Genomic DNA, 19,513 nt, shown 5'->3' on the forward strand with positions numbered 1-19,513 from the left:
GGTACTTAATAAATGAATTCAGGAGACATATGAAGCCTGGAGATAACAGATTTGAGAGAATACAGAAAATAGGAGGAAAAGTCAACAAGAAATAATTCAGGCAGGGCACAGTGGCTCACGCCTGTAATCCCAGCACTTTGGGAGGCTGAGGTGGGAGGACCACTTGAGCCCCGGAGTTCAAGGCCACAGTAAGCTACGAATGCACCATCACTAGAGCCTAGGTGACAGAGTAAGACCATGTCTCTAAAATAATAAAAATTCAGCCAGTTGTGGTGGCTCACACCTGTAATCCCAGCTAGTCAGGAGGCTGAGGCAGGAGGATCACTTGAGCCCAGGAGTTCCAAGGTGGCAGTGAGCTATGACCCCACCACTGCACTCCAGCCTGGACAAAAGAGCAAGACTCCATCTCTAAAAATAATAATATAATTCAATACAATTTCCCAGAACTGGAAAGCTATAAGTTTCTAGAATGCAAGAGCCCACTGATTTAACTAGCACAATGGAGGGAAAAGCTCATACAAAGTCACATCAAGAAATCTAAGAGTAAGGGCATGGAGTCTCATGCCTCTAATCCCAATGCATTGGGAGGCTGAGCATCACTTGAGACCAGCCTGGGCAATATAGGAAGACCCCGTCTCTACAAAAAATAAACAAATTAGCCAGGTGTGGTGGCATGCTCCTGTAGTCCTAGCTACTCGGGAAGTTCAGGTGGGAGGAATACTGGAGCCCAGGAGCTTTGAGGCCACAGTGAGCTATGACGCACCAGTGCCCTCAAGCCTGGATGACAGAGTGAAACCCTGTCTCTAAAAGAAGAAAGGAGGGGGACCACGGAAGGAGGAGAAAGGAGGAAAGGGAGGAGGAGGAGAAGAAACCTTTAAGAGTAAGAACATAGATAAGACCCAAAACTTCTGGTAAAAAACAAAAACAAAAAACAGGCTATATACAAAGGATCAGAAATCAGGGTGTCACAAGAATTCTCAACAACAAAGGATGCCAGAGGGCAGTGGAGCAATGTTTTTGAAATTCTGAAGGAAAATTATTTCCAACCACGAATCCTAAACTTAAGGAACCTAATTAAGTATAAAAGTGGGATAAAGATATTTCCAGATATTCGAGATTTAAAAAATTCAACTTCCATGCACCATTTCTCAGAAAGCTCCTAGAAAATGTTCCACCAAAATGAAGTAAATTAAGAGAGAAAACATAGGATAAAGAAATAGAAGCAATCCAGGACCCCCAGTATGATGGTGAAGGAATATCCAGGAAGCCACGTACAGGTGGGGAAGCAGCTATTCCAGATTCAAGGCCAGGAGGCTTCAGAGATGCATCAAGACAAAACTGGTAAGAGCACCTGGTGAATGAGGACCTGGAGATTTTGACAACCAGTGAAGGAATTTGGAGTCCAATAAGTAATAAAGACATAGGAAATGATGCAAAAAGGGAAAAGGAACTCCAGGAAGACAAAAGGTTCTGCAAGAAGGAAAAATGATCGTGGCCACATGCACAGCTCAGGTGTGAATAGCTTTTACACAGATGTAATAACAAGCACACTGAATACTTGTTTAACCAGTTAGTACCACACTGAAGGGATGGTAATGGATGGAAGAGAATGTCTGTGTGTGTGATAAAGGATAGAGTAGAGGGCTACATCTTCCTGCTCCACAGTGGGAAATGTGAGGATAAGGCCCCAAACACGAGTTATTTAGAAAAAATCAAGGCAAACACAAAATAGTTTGCTAAAAGGTATGAACTGGGTCTTTGGTGGGAGGAATGGGGCAGGGAAATGTTCCTATTTGTAAGAAGCACTATAGAAAGTTTACCATATGTGCAAGTATAGTTATACAAAACTAAAAACTATGAATATAAAAAATAAAAAGGGAAAACTTACATGAGCCCACAAATTAGAGAACAGAGAGGAAATATGCTCTTTGCCACTAGTGTAATTTTACAGGTAGTTTCGTATAATCCTCCCTTTTCCACCTTTAAGATGGCAATTTAAAAAATCAGGACTGCCGCGTGCGATGGCTCACGCCTGTAATCCCAGCACTTTGGGAGGCCAAGGTGGGTGGATCACGAGGTCAGGAGATCGAGACCAACCTGGCTAACACGGTGAAACCCCGTCTCTACTAAAAATACAAAAAAATTAGCTGGGTGTGATGGCGGGCACCTGTAGTTCCAGCTACTCGGGAGGCTGAGGCAGGAGAATGGCGTGAACCTGGAAGGCAGAGTTTGCAGTGAGCCAAGATGGCGCCACTGCACTCCAGCCTGGGAGACAGAGTGAGACTCCAACTCAAAAAAAAAAAAAATAAATAAATAAATCAGAAAGGACAAGAAAAACAGTTGACCGTGTTAGGATGCAAGGCTGAATCTCTGCACATTCTATTTCCTCTGAGGCAGTGCTTATTTTCCAAGAAAGAATTTTTGGGTGTGCTATACTGGATGTCTCCCTTCTCAGGGAGAGTCATCACTTGCTCCAAAACGCTTGACCTCAGCTCAAGGGCACCACTGCAGGAGGAATAACAAGGTGGAGCCATGCGACAACTGGTCTGTGTTCCGCAGTAGGCTCTTTTTGAGGGACTTCCAGAAATGACAGCATGTATGCAGAGAACAGAAAGCAAAGTTACACTGTTACAGAAGGCACAGAAGGAAAATCTTCGGCTACTGCTATCAGTGGAATTTCTCTGTAGCCAGACTGAGGTCTGGTGGCATTTGAGATATAATATATAGACCTACAGACATAGATCTCCAGGCTGTTCATTCAACAAGTCTTTATTGAGCACCTACTCTGTGCCCAGCACTGCACTAGGTGCCATGAGAATACAAGAGTAGTATGTTATCCGCCCTCCAGGAGCTTACAAAACTAGAGGCAGAAATAAGATGTACATGTGACTCAGGCAGCATGTGACACACACAAAGTGGGCAGCTCTGAGACAATGGTGGTCAAGAGACCACTGAGGCCCAGAGCCATTGGAACAGTCTCTTAGAACAGGGTGGAGGACTTAAAACGTGGATGAACAGGGGCTGGCAGAGCACTTGGAATGGGTAAGGACAAGACTGGCAGATCAATTTGGCTGGAGCAGGAGAGCTTGTGTTAAACTGTAACCATAAGGGGCGCCTGGACAGAGGCTGGGTCTGTGGGCAGTGAGGAGACATGTTACTCCCTCTCTTGACATGAAGACCTGGTGGGCTTGTGGCCTCCTGCTGCCTTCCTTTCCCTGTCTTCCCATCTCCACTCTCTCCTAGGAAAGTGGAACCTGGATGCTGGTAGGGCCAGAGACAGAGGCTTAACACCCTGCCGGGGAACCTGGTCAGAACTCCCGAGGCAGGAGAGGTTCTGCTCCACTGGATATTTGTCTTGGTGTTTTTGGATGTGCTGATCAAGAGCAAGATGTTCTGGATTCTTAAAACTCCCCTCACAAGGACCAATCCAGAGATAATTTATTGATCAGTGATCACAGCTTGTATCCCAAAGCCGTGTATGTCTGGATCCTTCCCTAAGACCACAGATAGCTCCAGGGAGTCCCACCTCCTTGGCTATGGAAATATGCTCAGCCCTGGTTTCAGAGAAGCCTGGACTCCACTCTGGACCCCATGAGATGATATGCGCTGGTACTCCAGGCCTTAAATGGCCTGGGAAGCCTCAGTGGATTTTCATTGTTTATTTTCAGTATTGCCGTGTATATGCTTAACTCTGAGTTGGGGTGGGGTAGATCTGTTTAAAATGCCAGGGAAGGTGGGCAGCAGAGTGGATTTGTGCAAGAAGGAACCTGGGGGGTTTAAGGACAGCAAAATGATCTTAGGCGTAATCGACTGGTTTTTCCGAGGTCTTGCCACACTGGGCAAGAAAATGCTGCTTCAGGCCCTTACTCCACAGAGAGTGCAGAGCTGGGGCCAAGGTCGTGGTCAAAAAGGAAAGGAGCCCTCATGGACTCCAGGGTCAGAAGTTCCCTCAGGAAACCAGCAGGAGGTGGGAGAAGAGCCCCATTAGGGCAGTAGATGGAGCAATAGCACTGAGTGAGATTTCAGGGGGCCACAGTGATGGGGAGGTGGCTGCCAGTGGATATGGGGTCCCCTGCTCCAGGTACTTAGGCCAGGCATCCCTTCCCCCATTGAGAGTCCTGGAATTCCAAACAAGTGAAGCATCTGAGGGTGTGGGGCCGGGGGCAGATGTCAGGGCTCAGGGTCTCAGCAGGAGGCGCGTTCCTGGCCACTTGAGCCACAGGAAGGGGACCAGGCGCCGGGTAAAGGTGGCAGTGAAGGTGTAGATGAGTTCCTGTGACTCTGCGTTGGTGAAAGTCACGGTGCCCCCTTCATAATCCAGGGCGATGCCCACTCTCCGGGGCCGCAGTGCTGGGAAAAGCTCGGCCTCGGGGCTGGTGTTCGCCCAGATGCCGGAGGAGGAGAGGCGCAGCGCCCAAACGCCATCCTCTGGCCGCAGGGAGAGGTCTCCCTTCCTCTTCACAGAGTCTCTAGCCACCCCCACCATGCAACTTTCCAGAACTTCCTCCTCTTCCTCCTCCTCTTCTTCCTCTTCATCGCCCAACGATTCCTCATCTTCATCCGTTTCCCAGTCGTCGTATCCATCCCCATAGCCGGCCTCCTCTTCCTCCTCCTCCTCTTCTCCTTCTTCCTCCTCATCCCCCTCTTCTTCATCCTCAGACCAGCCCTCCCTCTCCACTTCCACTTCCCAGTAGACCTTGCCCCAGGTGAAGCCCTTGCTGCCCAGCACCCCAGGCTCACAGTCAAACTGCTGGGGGTGCAGGTAGGCACTCTTGTACAGGCTGGTGTAGGTCACGCACTTCCAGTCCTCTGACAGCTGCAGGTACCCACTGGCCGACTGTGGGTCCAGGGTGACACTCACTGTGGGGACAAGGGGAAAAAAAAAAACAGCATCACTGTTTTGTTTTGTTTAAGTCAGAGGGAATAAAATTTATTTTGGCAGACAGTGTTAAACAAAATTAAAGTTGCATATATTAGTAATATAACTCAACATCCTTAATTTGGTATAAGTGTGACACATTTTCTGGCTTTGTATTCTGCTAAATCACCATAACTAAACTGCTTTATAAACATGATATACTGAAATTTAACTTTACTGTTTTTGCTTACGCTCTGATTCCAAACAAAGCTTTTCATAAGCTTCCTCTATCTCTGGATCTCTGGGTCCAACTCATCATTAATACCATCCAAGTGTGGATCACCAGCCCCTGATAAATCTGTTCCATTTTCTTCATAATCCAGAAAAAAAGTCCTCTTTTTCAAGTAACTCTTGATACGCCTCTTGGTAATCCGGATCCAGCTGCAGTGAAAGGAACACTATGAAACACAATTACTGTGTGAATGAACACTATAAAATGTTGGTTCATTCACACAGTAATTGGGATCTTTTTTGGGTGTTGCATTTCTGTATGATGAAGTTGCATGGACTCTACCCCAATTACTGCACTGGAGTTCTACAAGCTTCAAGAGCATCTGTTTCATGTCTCTGCCACAGTTTGCATCTATAACAACATTTTCAATTTCCTGAATAATTTCTTCCATATCAGTCCTTCCTTTTTCCTTCAAAGCATCTTCCAAAACTGACCCTGTCAACTTCAGCAATTTTATTGTACAAATTAAGCTGTCATCCATGGGATTAGAAAAGAGGGCATTCAGGCATTAGGCAACTCCCGAAGACCAACCTGAAGAATATCTGCCCTTGTAACCTGTCCATTTGTTCCTCTGATCTCCAGGTTATGATAAAGTTCTCCCAGAAAGGGTACAAACACACGAAACTGTTTTGGAGTAACTTCATCCCCTTTTGCAGCTTGATATTTAATGTCATATTCAGTCCGACATCTTTGAAGTAGAAATTGGCGGAAGGTGCTACTCTCTGTGCTAACTGTCAGATGATGGGCCAGGTAATTACACAGGTAAGCTCCCATATAAGAGAAATTTGGGGCTGGGCACAGTGGCTCACGCCTGTAATCCCAGCACTTTGGAAGGCCGAGGCGGGTGGATCACAAGGTCAGGCGATCGAGACCATCCTGGCTAACACAGTGAAACCCCATCTCTACTAAAAATACAAAAATTAGCCGGGTGTGGTGGTGGGCGCCTGTAGTCCCAGCTACTTAGGAGGCTGAGGCAGGAGAATGGCGTGAACCTGGGAGGCGGGGCTCGCAGTGAGCTGAGATCACACCACTACACTCCAGCCTGGAAGACAGAGCAAGACTCCATCTCAAAAAAAAAAAAAAAAAAAAAAAGAAAGAAATTTGGATCAGATGTGGCCTCTGAGTTCCACAAGTTCTTGCAAAGCATCATCTGTTGTAACACAAGCATTCAGGGTCTCTGTAAACTGTTCAATTTCAGTTTCAAAACTACCAGGCTGCTCTGTAAGATGGTTCAAGAAACCCTGAACATGTACTGACAGAGTGGGATAATCCTCACCATCATCCTCATAGGATTCTCTATAATTAGAATAACCTGAGGGGTAAAATTCAATGGTATTCACAGACAGCTCAGACATTAATAAAGAAGCTACAACCACCTAAGGTTTAACCACTGCTAACTCAGTTCTGCTGTGGGATTTTAGCCTGTGAACTAGAAGGAGCTCTCAGGGCCTCGTTTGCTCCCAGACAGGCCGATCTCCTCAATGGTTCTCACGAAAGCAAGTGTGAAAGTGGGCCAGGAGGAGACCACCAGTCTTCACAATCCAAGGGGCACCATTCACAGCTCGGTCTATGTGGATGGCGCTCCTTGGTGGTTGGTATGCAGTGTACAACCTAACTGCAGGGCTGAGAGGGAGCACAGTAGTGGGGCCTGTGGTGGATATGGCCTCTGGCCTTAGGTTGCCCCTGCTGTTTGCTCTGAATATAGGAGCCATGCAGCCAGGAAGATGAGAGAAAGCTCGGCCACAGGAAAAGGACTGGTGGCAGGACCTGTGAGGATAGGAAAAAGAAAAGCAAGCACAGGGCAGAGAAGGATCAGACTAGCAAGCAGAGGCCTCTACTGCAGACTAAAGAGTAGGCTGATTACAAAGTGCAAAGAGGGAGGGGGGCTTCTACTGTGCAGCTGGGAAATTCTTCCTGTTGCAAAAGAGGCTACCTGGGGGAAAACTGGGCAGTCAGAATCTCTGCAGGCGGAGTTTTCTATATTTGATGTACATCTGGGAACCACCCTCTAGACACTCACCTGTCTTATATTCCAAGTCTCTCAGCAGCTTCCCTGGGGAGAAAAAAAGGACAGCAATGACTCAAGTCTCGCAAATTTATGAGCCCATTTCTTGCTCGAGCGGTATCAATTTCCTGATAGGGATCCATGTCTAAGACAGGAGGCCCTCAGAAGAGTGAGGCTCGACAAGGTGATGGAAAGGAGCGGGTGCGCTCTTTCTACGAGGTAGCCCTGCTCTGACTCCCACCCTTTGTGCGCTCCCCAACCCTTACCCTGGAATTCCCTCAGGCCTCGCTGCAGAGAGAGGAGTTTATCTGAGAATTCTCCGGTCTTTTTTTTAACCACTCGAGCGATGGGTTTCCCAACCCAGAACTTCTTCCGTGGATACCTGAGAAGATGACAGACGTAACAACCTGTTACTCAGCTCTTCTTACTTTCCTTCATACTTATTTCTCAATCCTCATGGCAATTATGAAGGGGACAGGAAAGGTACGATTATCCCCAAACAAGTGACAGAAAAACAGTGGCCCAAAGACACCAGCTGAGCCAGGGCTTCAGACCATCAGTAGACTCCACATCCAGGGTGCTCTGTCTACTAAGCCATGTTTCTAACCTCTCTGCTCTGTCCCACCTCAAATAAGGCCAGTGGGCCAAGTTGCTGGGGCTACACAGAGAACTCATAAGGAGGAGAGCAAGTCTCCAGTTCTCAAGGATATGTCCTGCTCCTCAGAAGGGCATCAGGATGAACCATGGGATGTGAGTACCTCTGGCACCATACCACTCCCCATGAATTCAAATGCACCTGGTCAGAAGGGGAGGAAACATAAACAAGGGGGATGAGGTACACCATGGAGAGGAGACTCTTACCTGTTTAGGAAGTCTCTCGTGTCCTAGAAGGGGGAAAAAAAAAGCACAAGTATCAATATGAATCAAATAAGACTTCAATGCATCTGCACCCAACACTGTAGCAGAGGTGGGACATATCAGTGAACAAAACAAATGTGGTCCCTTTTTTATGCAGCTGACATTCCACGGGGGTCACTGGATAAAACAGCAAGAAAACAAACAAAATCAGCACAATGACAGAAGCCACCATGGCTGGGGGATGACAGGGGCAACCTCTCTGGGAGATACCTGTGCAGAGAATTGAGGGATGAGAAGTACTGGCCAGATGAAGAGAGGTAAGGTAAAACAGGAAAGGGCTTGGTGAAAGTGGCAGAGGCCAGATTGCACAAGGCTGAATATGCATGGTAAGGAGTTTGACTTTTGCTCCACGTATAGTGGAAACCCACCAAGGGTTTCAAGTAGGGGCATGATATGTGTGATCTGCTCTACATGTGGCTGAGACTGCTGTGTAACCTCCAGAGTCCACTCTTCCCTTCCTCCTTTTAATAATAGAACCTCTGGAGTTATTGCTGGTCAGATGGCCACCTGGGAAGATTACATTTTCCAGATCCCCTACGACAAGGTCTGGTCATGAGACTAAGTTCCAGCCAATGGAATGTGATAGAAAGCAATGACCATAATTCTGGGCATTGTCCTTTAAAAAAAGAAAATTGCTTTCTACTTCCTTTTTACCCCAACTGAATTTTGGACATGGTGGTGGTGAGCCCAACTTTGACCACACAGCAGAGGACAACATCTAGAAGCTGGTAGAAGAACCACATGGAAGTAACCCAGTCCCTTGGATAAGCTTATATACAGCTACTGTGATAGCTCTAGACCCTGCACCTCTGAACTGTTAACCGAGGCAGAAATAAACTTCTATTCTGTTTGCGTCACTGTACAGCAGCGAGCCCAAACCCTAAGTGACCATTCACTTGGCTGCCCCACAGAGAAGGGACTAAGGAGGCAACAGGAACTTGGGGAGGTTGGTCCGGAGGCTTTTGCTGTGGACCAGGGAGAGCTAAAGATGGCCTGAACTAAGGTGGTGGCAGTAGCGAGAAAAAAAAAGAAGCAATACATTCCAGGTATTTTAGAGACAGATTCAACTGGACATACTGGTCAAGGATAAACAAGAACAGAGCATGGTTTGTACAGGAGGGAGAATGGTGGTGCTATCTCTGTGATAGACAGGTGGTAGGGCAGGGTGAGTGGGAAGAGGGCTATTCTGAGATGCTCAGATTCCCTTTTGTGAGTCAAAAGCCTCCTTAATACTCTGTATTAATTGATTTTTGCCTTCCTTTCACTCATTCCACAAATATTTATTAAGTGCTTCCTAGGTACCAGGCACTCATCTAGAAGCCTCAGAACAGTTAAAAAAAAAAAAAAAAAAGAGAGAGAGAGACAAATCCCTACTTCTGTAGAGCTGACATTCTAGCAGGGGGAAGCAGACAATAATCAATGTAGCAAATACATCATACTACGTGAGTGATACGCACCACGGGAAAAGAGAGCAGAGTGAAGGGGGATGGGAGCAGGGGCCGGTGGGGTGCAGGCTGGCTTCCTGGAGAGGGTGAGATTTGGGAAACAAATGGAATTAACAAATTGTGGCTGCTGATGACTGCTTCCAAAAATTTGGGAAGAGTTGTGAGCTTTACTCCAGAGGAATAAGACAAGAAGTCAGAGGCACATCCCAACCCCCCGCTATGAAGCAAATGCCCAGAGACTGGTAGCACATTTCTGGCCAAGTCCTCTAACATGCCCCTCAAAACATGTAAGCCAAGGCAGCTTCAGAGGACAGGCAACAAAACAGACAGCATGTCCTGACAGCTCTGCTGACAAAGGTGGTATAAAAGAGCAAATGAATGGAGCAGTAGCTGGAGTGTGGGCCAGAGGCCCAATTGGGCATATTTCCTGACATGGAAGTCCCTAGAACAGTAGAAAGGGAGAGAATCATACAGGAGAAAGAAGAGTCCTCTAAAGGTTAAAGGTTGTGAGCAGCCCAGAGAGGGTGGGGTCCTGAGAGCCAGGGCAGGGCTGGCCCTGCGGAGAAGAAGCTGAAAGACTGAGGAGCCCCCATCCACAGCCACATACGGGGCCTCTGGAGGGAAGTGATCTGTCCAAGTCTCCTGGAGGACTCTTCTCACCCAAGACATCTGAAGCTGTCATGAAACAGGCAGAGCCGAGCAGTGGGGCTGCGGCAATGAGTCATGGCAAGCTCCCGGAGGGGATGTGCCCGGTTACTAACAGAGAGCATCAAGAAAGTTCTTCACGGGGGTGTACAGCAGCAGAAGCAGGGTGCAAGCATGCCACCTGATCCTGCAGGGCCCGCCCGGGTTAACCAGGGCAGGATGCAGTGTCTCTCTGGGCCTCTCCTGTCACCCCAATCCCTTTAATGTCTTCTTGATGTTCCTAGCCCATAGGTTTGTCTTTCCTTTCCTATCACCTCTATCAAAAGGTCTCTTCTATTTTACACATTTTGTCCTGCTGCTTCTCCCTCTCACCTGTATTTCTATTTTATTTTATTTTAATTTTTTTGAGACAGGATCTGTGTTGCCCAGGCTGGTCTCAAACTCCCGGGTTCAAGCAATCTGTCTGCCTCAGCCTCCCAAAGTGCTGGAATTATAGGTGTGAGCCACCACACCAGCCTCACCTGTATTTCTCTATCAGACTTCTGGACCCTATTTTAGGTCTTTTTCCTACTATACCTTGACAGCCAAATAATCTCTGGGAAAATATTAATGCTAATTAGGGAGTTAGCTGTCCAGTTCCCACACGGTACAATCAAACTCAAATATGCACACAGAAAAAATCTACCAATACCATTCTTCTGCGTATGGTTGGTTACCCAGTTTTCCCAGCACCATTTATTAGATTGTCCCTTCCCCACTGTATGTTCTTGGCGCCTTTGTTGAAAATCAGTTGGCTGTAAATATGTGAATTTATTTCTGAGTTCTCTATTCTGTTCCATTGGTCTATGTGTCTGCTTTTATATCAATACATGCTGTTTTGGTTACTACAGCTTTGTGGTATATATATATATATATATATATATATATATATATTTTTTTTTTTTTTTTTTTTTTTTTTTTTTTTAATGGAGTCTCACTCTATTGCCCAGGCTGGAGTGCAGTGGCACGATCTCAGCTCACTGCAACCTCTGCCTCCTGGATTCAAGTGATTCTCCTGCATCCCAAGTAGCTGGGATTACAGCTGTGTACCATCACGCCCGGCTAATTTTTGTATTTTTAATAGAGATGGGGTTTCACCATGTTGGTCAGGCTCAACCAGGTTGAGACCACCAGGTTGGTCTCAAACTCCTGACCTCGTGATCCGCCCACCTCGGCCTCACAAAGTGCTGGGATTACAGGTGTGAGCCACCACACCTGGATGTAGTATATTTTGAAGTAAGATAGTGTGAGGCCTCCAGTTTTGTTCTTTTTGCTTAGGATTCCTTTGGCCATTTGGAGTTTTTTGTGACTCCATAAGAATTTTAGTTTTTTTTCTATTTTTCTGAAGAATGTCATTGGTATTTTGATAACCAGGATTATATTAAATCTGTAGACTGCTTTGGGTAGGATAGTCATTTTAACAATATTAATTCTAATCCATTTGTTTGTGTCCTCTTCAATTTCTTTCATCTGTGTTTTGTAGTTTTCATTATAGAGGTCTTTCACCTCCTTGGTTAACTTCATTCCCAGGTATTTTATTTCACTTTTGTAGCTATTGTAAATGGGGTTGCTTTCTTGATGTCTTTTTTAGCTAGTTTGTTATTGGTGTATTAAAAATGCAGTAGACTTTTTATGTTGATTTTGTATCCTGCAACTTCACTGAATTTGTTTATTAGTTCTAAGAGTTTTTTGGTAGGGCCTTTAGGTTTTTCTACATATAAGTATAGCCGTTACAGAAAACAGTATGAGAGTTTCTCAAAAAACTAAAAATAGAACTACCATATGATCCAGCAATCTCATTACTAGGTATTTGTCCAAAGAAAAGAAAATCAGTATATCAAAGGGATACCTGCACACTCATGTTTATTGTGGCACTATTCACAATAGTTGAGATGTGGACTCAATCTAAGCATCCATCAACAGATAGATAAAGACAATGTAGCATATATACACAATGGAGTACTATTCATCCATAATAAATTTGAGTTCATAGAAGTAAGACAGTAGAATAGTAAGGACTAGAGGCTGGGAAGGGGGCTGGGGAGAGGAGGGTGGGGAGAAGTTGGTTAACAGATACAAAGTTATAGCTACATGGGAAGAATAAATTCTGCCTACAATGTGCAGCATTGTAGGCAGAATATAATTAACTATAATTTACTATACATTTTCAAAAAGCTAGAAGAGAGGATTTTGAATGTTCTAACACAAAGAAATGATAAGTGTTTGAGGTGATAGATATACTAATTACTCTGAGTTGATTATTATATATTATATACATGTATCAAAGTATCACTCTAGGCCAGGCACAGTGGCTCACGCCTGTAATCCCAGCACTTTGGGAGGCTGAGGCAGGCGATCACCTGAGGTCAGGAGTTCAAGACCAGCCTGGCCAACATGGTGAAACCCTGACTCTACCAAAAATACAGAAAATAGCCAGGTGTGGTGATGTGCGCCTGTAATCCCATCTACTTGGGAGGCTGAGGCAGGAGAATCGCTTGAACCCAGGTGACAGAGGTTGCAGAGGCATGAGAATTGCTTCAACCCAGGAGGCGGAGGTTACAGTGAGCTGAGATCACGCCACTGCACTCCAGCCTGGGAGACAAAGCGAGACTCTGTCTCAAAAACAAACAAACAAAAACCTCTATATCCCATAAATATATACATTACATAGCACTAAAATTAAAAGAGAAAACACAAAACAAAAAAAGAAACCTACCAGTACCAATAACATTTCCTATACTAGTTTCAAGCAGACACCATTTTCTCTCCCTTCCCTTGACCTTACCCCATCCCAGGGAGAGCTGTAATCTGAGTGCTCTGACTCATTGAGGGCCAGGCCTCTGCTCTGAGGGCCACTTCTCTGGGTGCATTAGGAAAAGGCACCCCTCTGGGCAAACACAATGGATTTCAGCCCCACCACATCCTCAGCTGTGTGCCTCTGTTCCACACACAGTAGGCATTCACACATGGCAGGGGCGTGGGAAGAGGAAGGAGAAGAGAAACAGGGGCAAAAGGAGATGCAGAAAATGACCCAGTCAAAGAGTATGATGAGAGAAATCTGAGGGAACAGAATGACATCTGGAGGAAAAGAGGGGGCCAGAGAGCCATTCTGGACAAAATAAGAACAAGAGCTCAGAGCCCAGGAGTCAGGACATCTGGGCTCAAGCTGTGACCTGACACCTGCCCCATGGCCTGGGACAAACTCCTTCCACTCTCTGGACCTCAGTGACTTCATCAGTAGGGGCTGGACTGGAAGGTCTAAAATCCCTGCCAGTCCTCATTCTGTACATCTGAATTCACAACAATGAGGAGCAGGTGGCCGCCTCCTTCTGCAGTCTGTCCTGGTGCACATACTGCAGAGCCTGCCTTGCTATCTCTCCCTCCTGGCTATTGGTTTGTCCTGCCATTGGCCTGGGACTCCACCTTCCTAGAGATCCTGGGTGGCTCTGCTGCTGACAGACAGACCCAGCCACCCTAAACAGTGCAAGTGGGGGAATACCATCAGAGAGCTCCTCTCGTCCCAGCCTATGAGAGCAGGAAGGTGGAGCCCTCTACCCCTCCAAAGGCTGCTGGGCCCTCTTCAGGGTAGTGTGATCCCCAGAGGCTCCTAGGGGAGGAGATGTGGTGCCATTTCAGCTTCACAGCCAGTTCTTCAGCCCCAAAGCCTCCCTTTCTCACTATCAAAGCCCCCTCCTCTAGGAGGCGCCCTGAGGCCCCCTTGTCTGCTTTCCATCTTATTCTCTGTGTGGTAATCCCACGGGCCCAGAGAAAACCTGGCCATCTCTGTCTACCTTCCCCAGTTACCCTATCTCTTCCGGATCCTCTGGGTCTTTGAGAGGAGCTGCTGGTCAGCCCTCCCTCAGCCACCCCCAACCACAACACCGTAAAAAGCTTCCACCAGCTGCTAAGTGTCTGCCAATGACTTGTGAAGAGGGCTTGTGATGGCAGTGATGAGGATGGAGGATGGTAAATGATATTAATAATCTTCCCTTCCATTTTCTACTATATCATTTAGTTTTTTGAACAGTTTTGTGTAGAAAGTTTATTTTTTGAAGTGACAGCATGCCAGTTATTTCATTTTATGCTCATGCAATCTACAGATTAATTGGCAGGGGTAAGGATTATCATCTCCAGTTTCAGATGACAAAACTGAGCCCCCAAGTCTTCTAAGCTCCTGCAAGTGAATGGCAGGGCTGGGACCCACCGTCCCGGTCCCTGGTGCCCTGCCCAGGGACGGCCTCTCACCTGCATGAGCTCTGCAGCTGGCTGCTGCGCCTTGCCCTCCAGTTCGGAGATGACCAGGGCCAGCCGGGCGAGCTCCCCGACGCCCCGGCTCTTGAACTTCTCCCTGCCCTCCGTGAGCTCCTGCTCCAGCTTCGCCAGCTGTTCCAGCAGGTGTTCCTCCCGCTCCCTCAGGAACTGATGACCCTGCTCAAACTCAGCCACAATGTACTGCCTCTGGTCCTGTAGCTTCTTCTGCAGGGGGCAGGAAGGGGAGAAGGGCTGACACCTCTGCTCAGGGTGGAGGGCCCAGTGCTGGAGGTGTGCAAGGCTGGCTCGTTCACCTCGCTACCTCCGTTCAGGAATTCTACAGGATCTGGAGTGGGAGGAGCTATAGAGGGTTCCTGGTCCACACTCCTCAAAGAAGACTCCAGTAATGAATTAGTTCAGTTCACCCCACTACTATATGATCAAAACCCTGTCTCCACCTGACTGGTCAGCCACAATCTGTTCTAGCTAAACCAGTACGCTCTGGAGCCCCTAGAGAAACTGTGGGTCTCACTCATAAGCCGACGCACTTTTCCCTCCTGGACAAAATCTGTCACCTCTTCCAGGAAGTTTGGCTTGATTAATGTCATCTAAGCCTAACCAGCCCTCTCTTCAGCACCCCACTGTTCAGTCTAAAATATCTATATGTACCCCACCCCTTCCTCAGCAAAATTGTGTGACCTCTGTGCTTAGGGACCATGTCCTTTCCTGCCTCCAAATCTCCTCCCCAGCTGGGGTTGGGGGAGTCCTCAGTGGCCCTGCTGACTGGTGCGGGGCTGAGGGCAGCCATGCACACTGAGGGCCTAGAGGGGTCCTTGGACTTAGCTGTCTCTAGCTTACTCTCTCCCTCTCCCTAGGCCTAATGACTCACCACTGGCCCTGACCCCACTACTCCTCCACTGCCCACTTCCTCAACATACACAGTTCCCCAGAAAATCAGAACCATTTGATTAGTTCCCCCCAACCCCATCTCTAATCAAGTACATAATGTGCTGCCTGTTATCTAACTACAGTTGTCCCTTGGTATCAGTGGGTGATGGGTTCCAGGATCTCCCTCCCCAAGGATACCAAAATCCAAGGATGCTCAAGTTCTTATGTAAAATGGAATAATAGTTACATAAAATCTACTATATACTTTAAATTATCTCTAGATTACTTATAATGCCTAATATAATGTAAATGCTATATAAATAGCTGTTACACTGAATTGTTTAGAGAATAATGACAAGAAAAAAAATCTGTATATGTTCAGTAGAGATGCTTTTTCTTTTTTCTGAATATTTCTGATCCATGGTTGGGTAAATTCACCGGTACGGAACCCACAGATATGGAGGAGGTCCTACTGTACTGGCAACCATGATCCTGGGCCTGGGCCTCACTACATACAGCACCATCAGAATTGGCAGGCCTGCCTTAGCTGTTCTCTAGCCCTTCCCTCTCAGTTCTTACCCTGGAGCCAGCTCTGTCCTTCTAAACCCTCTCCACTCTCAGGCAACCTTGTCTCTCTCTCTCTCTCCCTCTCTGAAAGGAAGAATGAAGCCACACCTTCTTCAGTCCCCTGGCAGAAGAGAACCAGCAGCTGGACATGGGCCCTGCCATCAAGGTGAGAATCACAGAAAATGGAAGGGACTCTAGCTGACATCCAGGCAGCCCATTTGTCTCTCAGACAAGAAACAGGCCCAAGACTACACAGCTCAGAAAGACAGCACTTGGGCTAAAACCCAAGTCTGCTACTGCCAGGCTGACACCCGTCCTCCCTATGAGCAGCACCTAGAAACACCTCCCAGCTGCCGCCTACTTGCCCAGGCTCACCCTGCCCTACATGGGCGCACCGCCTCAGGGCTTCCTGAAACAGCCTCACTTACCAGCGCGGCCAGGATATCAGCTTCTCCCTTTGCCTGGAAGCCCTGAATTTTGTCTCTGTCTCTCCTTAGGGTACTCAGGTGGTTCAGGATTTTTTCCTGTGGAAAAACAAGCAGTGGGAACAGGTGGATGCTCTGGGCTGGGGCAGGAAGGAGACTCAGGCTGAGTCCTCTGAGGACTGCGAGGTGGAGCGTCCAGAGAAGGTGGCAAGGCACCCTCAGGGGTGAAGAGGGCTTACCCTGTGGGGCTGGGCGGCCTTCTCCATGAGGACGGCCGTGTGGGGCCTGTGCTCCCGGGACTCCCGGCACATCACGCACAGCAGCTTCCCGTCATCCTCACAGTAGTAGTGCAGCTTCTCTCGGTGTCGCTCGCACAACTTCGCATCCTGCTGCTCCCGGGTCACCTCTCCCGGCTGCCTGCCTTTGTCCACCTTTAGCCGCTCAATGTTCTCCACCAGGCTGGCCAGTTGCCACACGGGTCGGATGTTCTCCTTCTTAAAAGGCTTCTTGCAGAGTGGGCAGACGGGGCGGCTCCCTGAGATGGGGCGGACGTCTGTGGTGCAGCTGCGGCAGAAGACGTGGCCACAGTCAATGGTCACAGGGTCCCGCAGGTAATCGAGACAGATGGAGCAGGTCACCTCCTCTTCCAGGCTCCGTAGTGGGGCTGACGTGGCCATGGTATCCTTAGTTCAGAGATGTCTCCGTTCACTGGTGAGGACTTCTCCTTGGAGACGCGACATAGAGTCAGGAGCAAGCACAGTAAAGGGGCAAAGGTGGCAGCCTGCACAGGGCTGCCAGCTCCAGCACTCAATCAATCTACAGACACCACCAGCTCCTACAAGGCTCACAAAATGTCAAAGAGAAGAGGACCTTATAGATCTAGTCCAACTCCCTCATTGTACAGATAAGGATATGGAAACCCAGAAAGATTAGCTTGGTAGAGTGAAGAGCAGGACAGCCACTAGCCTATACCTTGCTGTTGGGAGAGCCTCAACACCCTTTCCTTCTATCTGTTGGAAAATCGCTGTAATGCATCAACTGTAATAGAAAAATCACTCACTACCTACTGGGAAACTCATAATGATACGTATATAAATCTACAATGTCTACTGTGGACACAGTGCTCCTTCACTCAACTATGCAAAGCACAAGACACACAAGCAGTCATTGGGGTCCTGACACAGTCAAGAGACCCCCCGTTTTTGTTTTGTTTTGTTTTGTTTTGAGATGGAGTCTTGCTCTGTCGCCCAGGCTGGAGTGCAGTGGCACGATCTCAGCTCACTGCAACCTCCGCCTCCCAGGTTCACATCATTCTCCTGCCTCAGCCTCCCGAGTAGCTGGGACTACAGGCGCCCGCCACCACGCCTGACTAATTTTTTGTATTTTTAGTAGAGACGGGGTTTCACCGTCTTAGCCAGGATGGTCTCGATCTCCTGACCTCGTGATCCGCCTGCCTCGGCCTCCCAAAGTGCTGGGATTACAGGCGTGAGCCACCGCACCTGGCCAAGAGATCCCTTTTGTTTGCACCTCAAGGTTTCAGGTTTCAAGAACTAAGAGAGGGCAATGTGACATGGCTCACCCTGTAAATCCAACACTTTGGGTGGCTGAGGCAGGAGGATCACTTGAACCGAGGAGTTTGAAACCAGCCTCAGCAACACAGTGAGACCCTGTCTCTACTAAAAAAATTTAAAAATTTAAAAAAATACCCCAGTGTAGTAGCGTACATCTGTAGTCTCAGCTACTGAGGAGGCTGTGGCAGGAGGATTACTTGAATCTGGGAGGTGGAGGCTACAGTGAGCCATGATTGTACCACTACACTCCAGACTGGGCAACAGAATAAGAGACTGTTTCAAAACAAACAAAAAACCAGAAAACATTAAAAAAACAAACAAAGAGCACTGAGGTTCTTTACCAAAACTCAAGAAGCATCAGGAAGCTTCAGGAGTCTGACTGTCAGCATTTCCCTTTGTGAGTATTTCCCTGGGCTGTTCTATAGTTTGGGTTTAATTTGCTTCCCCTAGAAGGCTGGACTCTAAACTCAGCCCTCCAGAGGAGCACAGTTTAGCCTCAATGGACTTGTTCTTGGCTGTAACTGCCTCGTCTAGCTGGGAGGAATCCTCAGGTGGCTGTGGCTGCTATGTGCTGTGAGGCCTTGGCTTGTACAGGGAGTGGGGACACACAGAAAGGACTCTGCTTCTGTTTACCTTTGTAGTCCTGGCCCAGTTCCAGGCTGAGGTTATGAGCCTCAGTACATCTAACCCAAAAGCAGCCTCCTGTCCCTGACTCTGTGTGACAATACAGAAGTCACTTAAGTACTGAGCCTCAGTGTATCCATCTGTAAAATGGGAAGAGTGATACTTACCTTTAAGGGTTTCTAAGCAGGTCATATGAAAGAATTATGGGAAAAGTACTAAGCACAAGCCTGGTATATAGACGGAAATCTAGGAGAGAACCCACAACCCCTGGTTTCCAAATCCAGTGAGTGTCCAAATCACAAACAAAGAGTTAAATTCAAAAGTGCCAGCAAAAGAGGAAGTGAGCGGAACCAGCCACAGTGACACACGTGCTACAGAGTTCAACAACATCATCACGGGGCAGTACCTGGAGGACTTGCTCTCCTATAGATCCATGGAAGGCAACTACAGCAGCGCTGGGAAGACAACCAGCAGGGCACAGAGGTGACTGTGAGGCTGGAATGAAGCAACCTGAATTACAGGCAAATCAATACTATTAATGATTATGTATGCTGAAAGTCCATCGCAACAGAGTTCAATGGCCTCTGTCAGTAGTGACATTAATGGGACAGAAATAAAACCCCCAGTCTATAAGACCCAAGAGTAAACAAAACAGGGATATAACGTCCAATCATTGAGGGTCTAGTACAATAATACATAAAAAGTGTTTTATAACGTAAAAGGACTACATAAATATAAGAGACTATTATAGTGCTGACAATAAATTCCAACTGGAAGCACTAATGGATCTAGGTATGTGTGACTTTAAGAGACATAATGAGGGGAAAATCAAGCACCTTCAAAGCTCAAATGAAGGAATCAAGGAATTTAACTGTCAAGTTAAAGTAATATCAAGTTCCTACATGTTAGTAATGCTGGTAGAAATGCTACAAATTGGCCAGGCACGGTGGCTCACGCCTGTAATCCCAACACTTTGGGAGGCCGA

The 19,513-nt window shown here is 47.4% G+C and overlaps 1 protein-coding gene and 1 pseudogene across 6 annotated transcripts in view; both read right to left on the minus strand.

Moving 5' to 3' along the window:
- Window positions 1-2,753: 2,753 nt before the first annotated feature.
- Window positions 2,754-19,513, minus strand: part of TRIM26 (tripartite motif containing 26) — a 29,737-nt gene continuing 12,977 nt past the window's right edge. For 2 of the 6 annotated variants that reach the window (XM_063665968.1, XM_054491470.2), the window contains exons 2-9: window positions 18,935-19,038; window positions 16,573-17,057; window positions 16,337-16,432; window positions 14,448-14,678; window positions 8,017-8,039; window positions 7,422-7,537; window positions 7,171-7,203; window positions 2,754-4,860 (exon numbers count right to left, since the gene is read on the minus strand). In XM_063665968.1, coding sequence (XP_063522038.1) covers window positions 4,178-4,860; window positions 7,171-7,203; window positions 7,422-7,537; window positions 8,017-8,039; window positions 14,448-14,678; window positions 16,337-16,432; window positions 16,573-17,010 — 1,620 coding nt within the window. In that variant the 5' untranslated portion in view covers window positions 17,011-17,057; window positions 18,935-19,038 and the 3' untranslated portion in view covers window positions 2,754-4,177. The remainder of the gene's footprint in view (window positions 4,861-7,170; window positions 7,204-7,421; window positions 7,538-8,016; window positions 8,040-14,447; window positions 14,679-16,336; window positions 16,433-16,572; window positions 17,058-18,934; window positions 19,039-19,513) is intronic. The other 4 variants (XM_054491471.2, XM_063665969.1, XM_054491472.2 and 1 more) reach the window with 4 other exon arrangements.
- LOC129038449 (polyadenylate-binding protein-interacting protein 1-like) lies at window positions 4,867-7,160 on the minus strand (annotated as a pseudogene).

This window comes from Pongo pygmaeus, chromosome 5 (genome assembly GCF_028885625.2).
Source record: "Pongo pygmaeus isolate AG05252 chromosome 5, NHGRI_mPonPyg2-v2.0_pri, whole genome shotgun sequence".
Classification (NCBI taxonomy): Eukaryota; Metazoa; Chordata; class Mammalia; order Primates; family Hominidae; genus Pongo; species Pongo pygmaeus.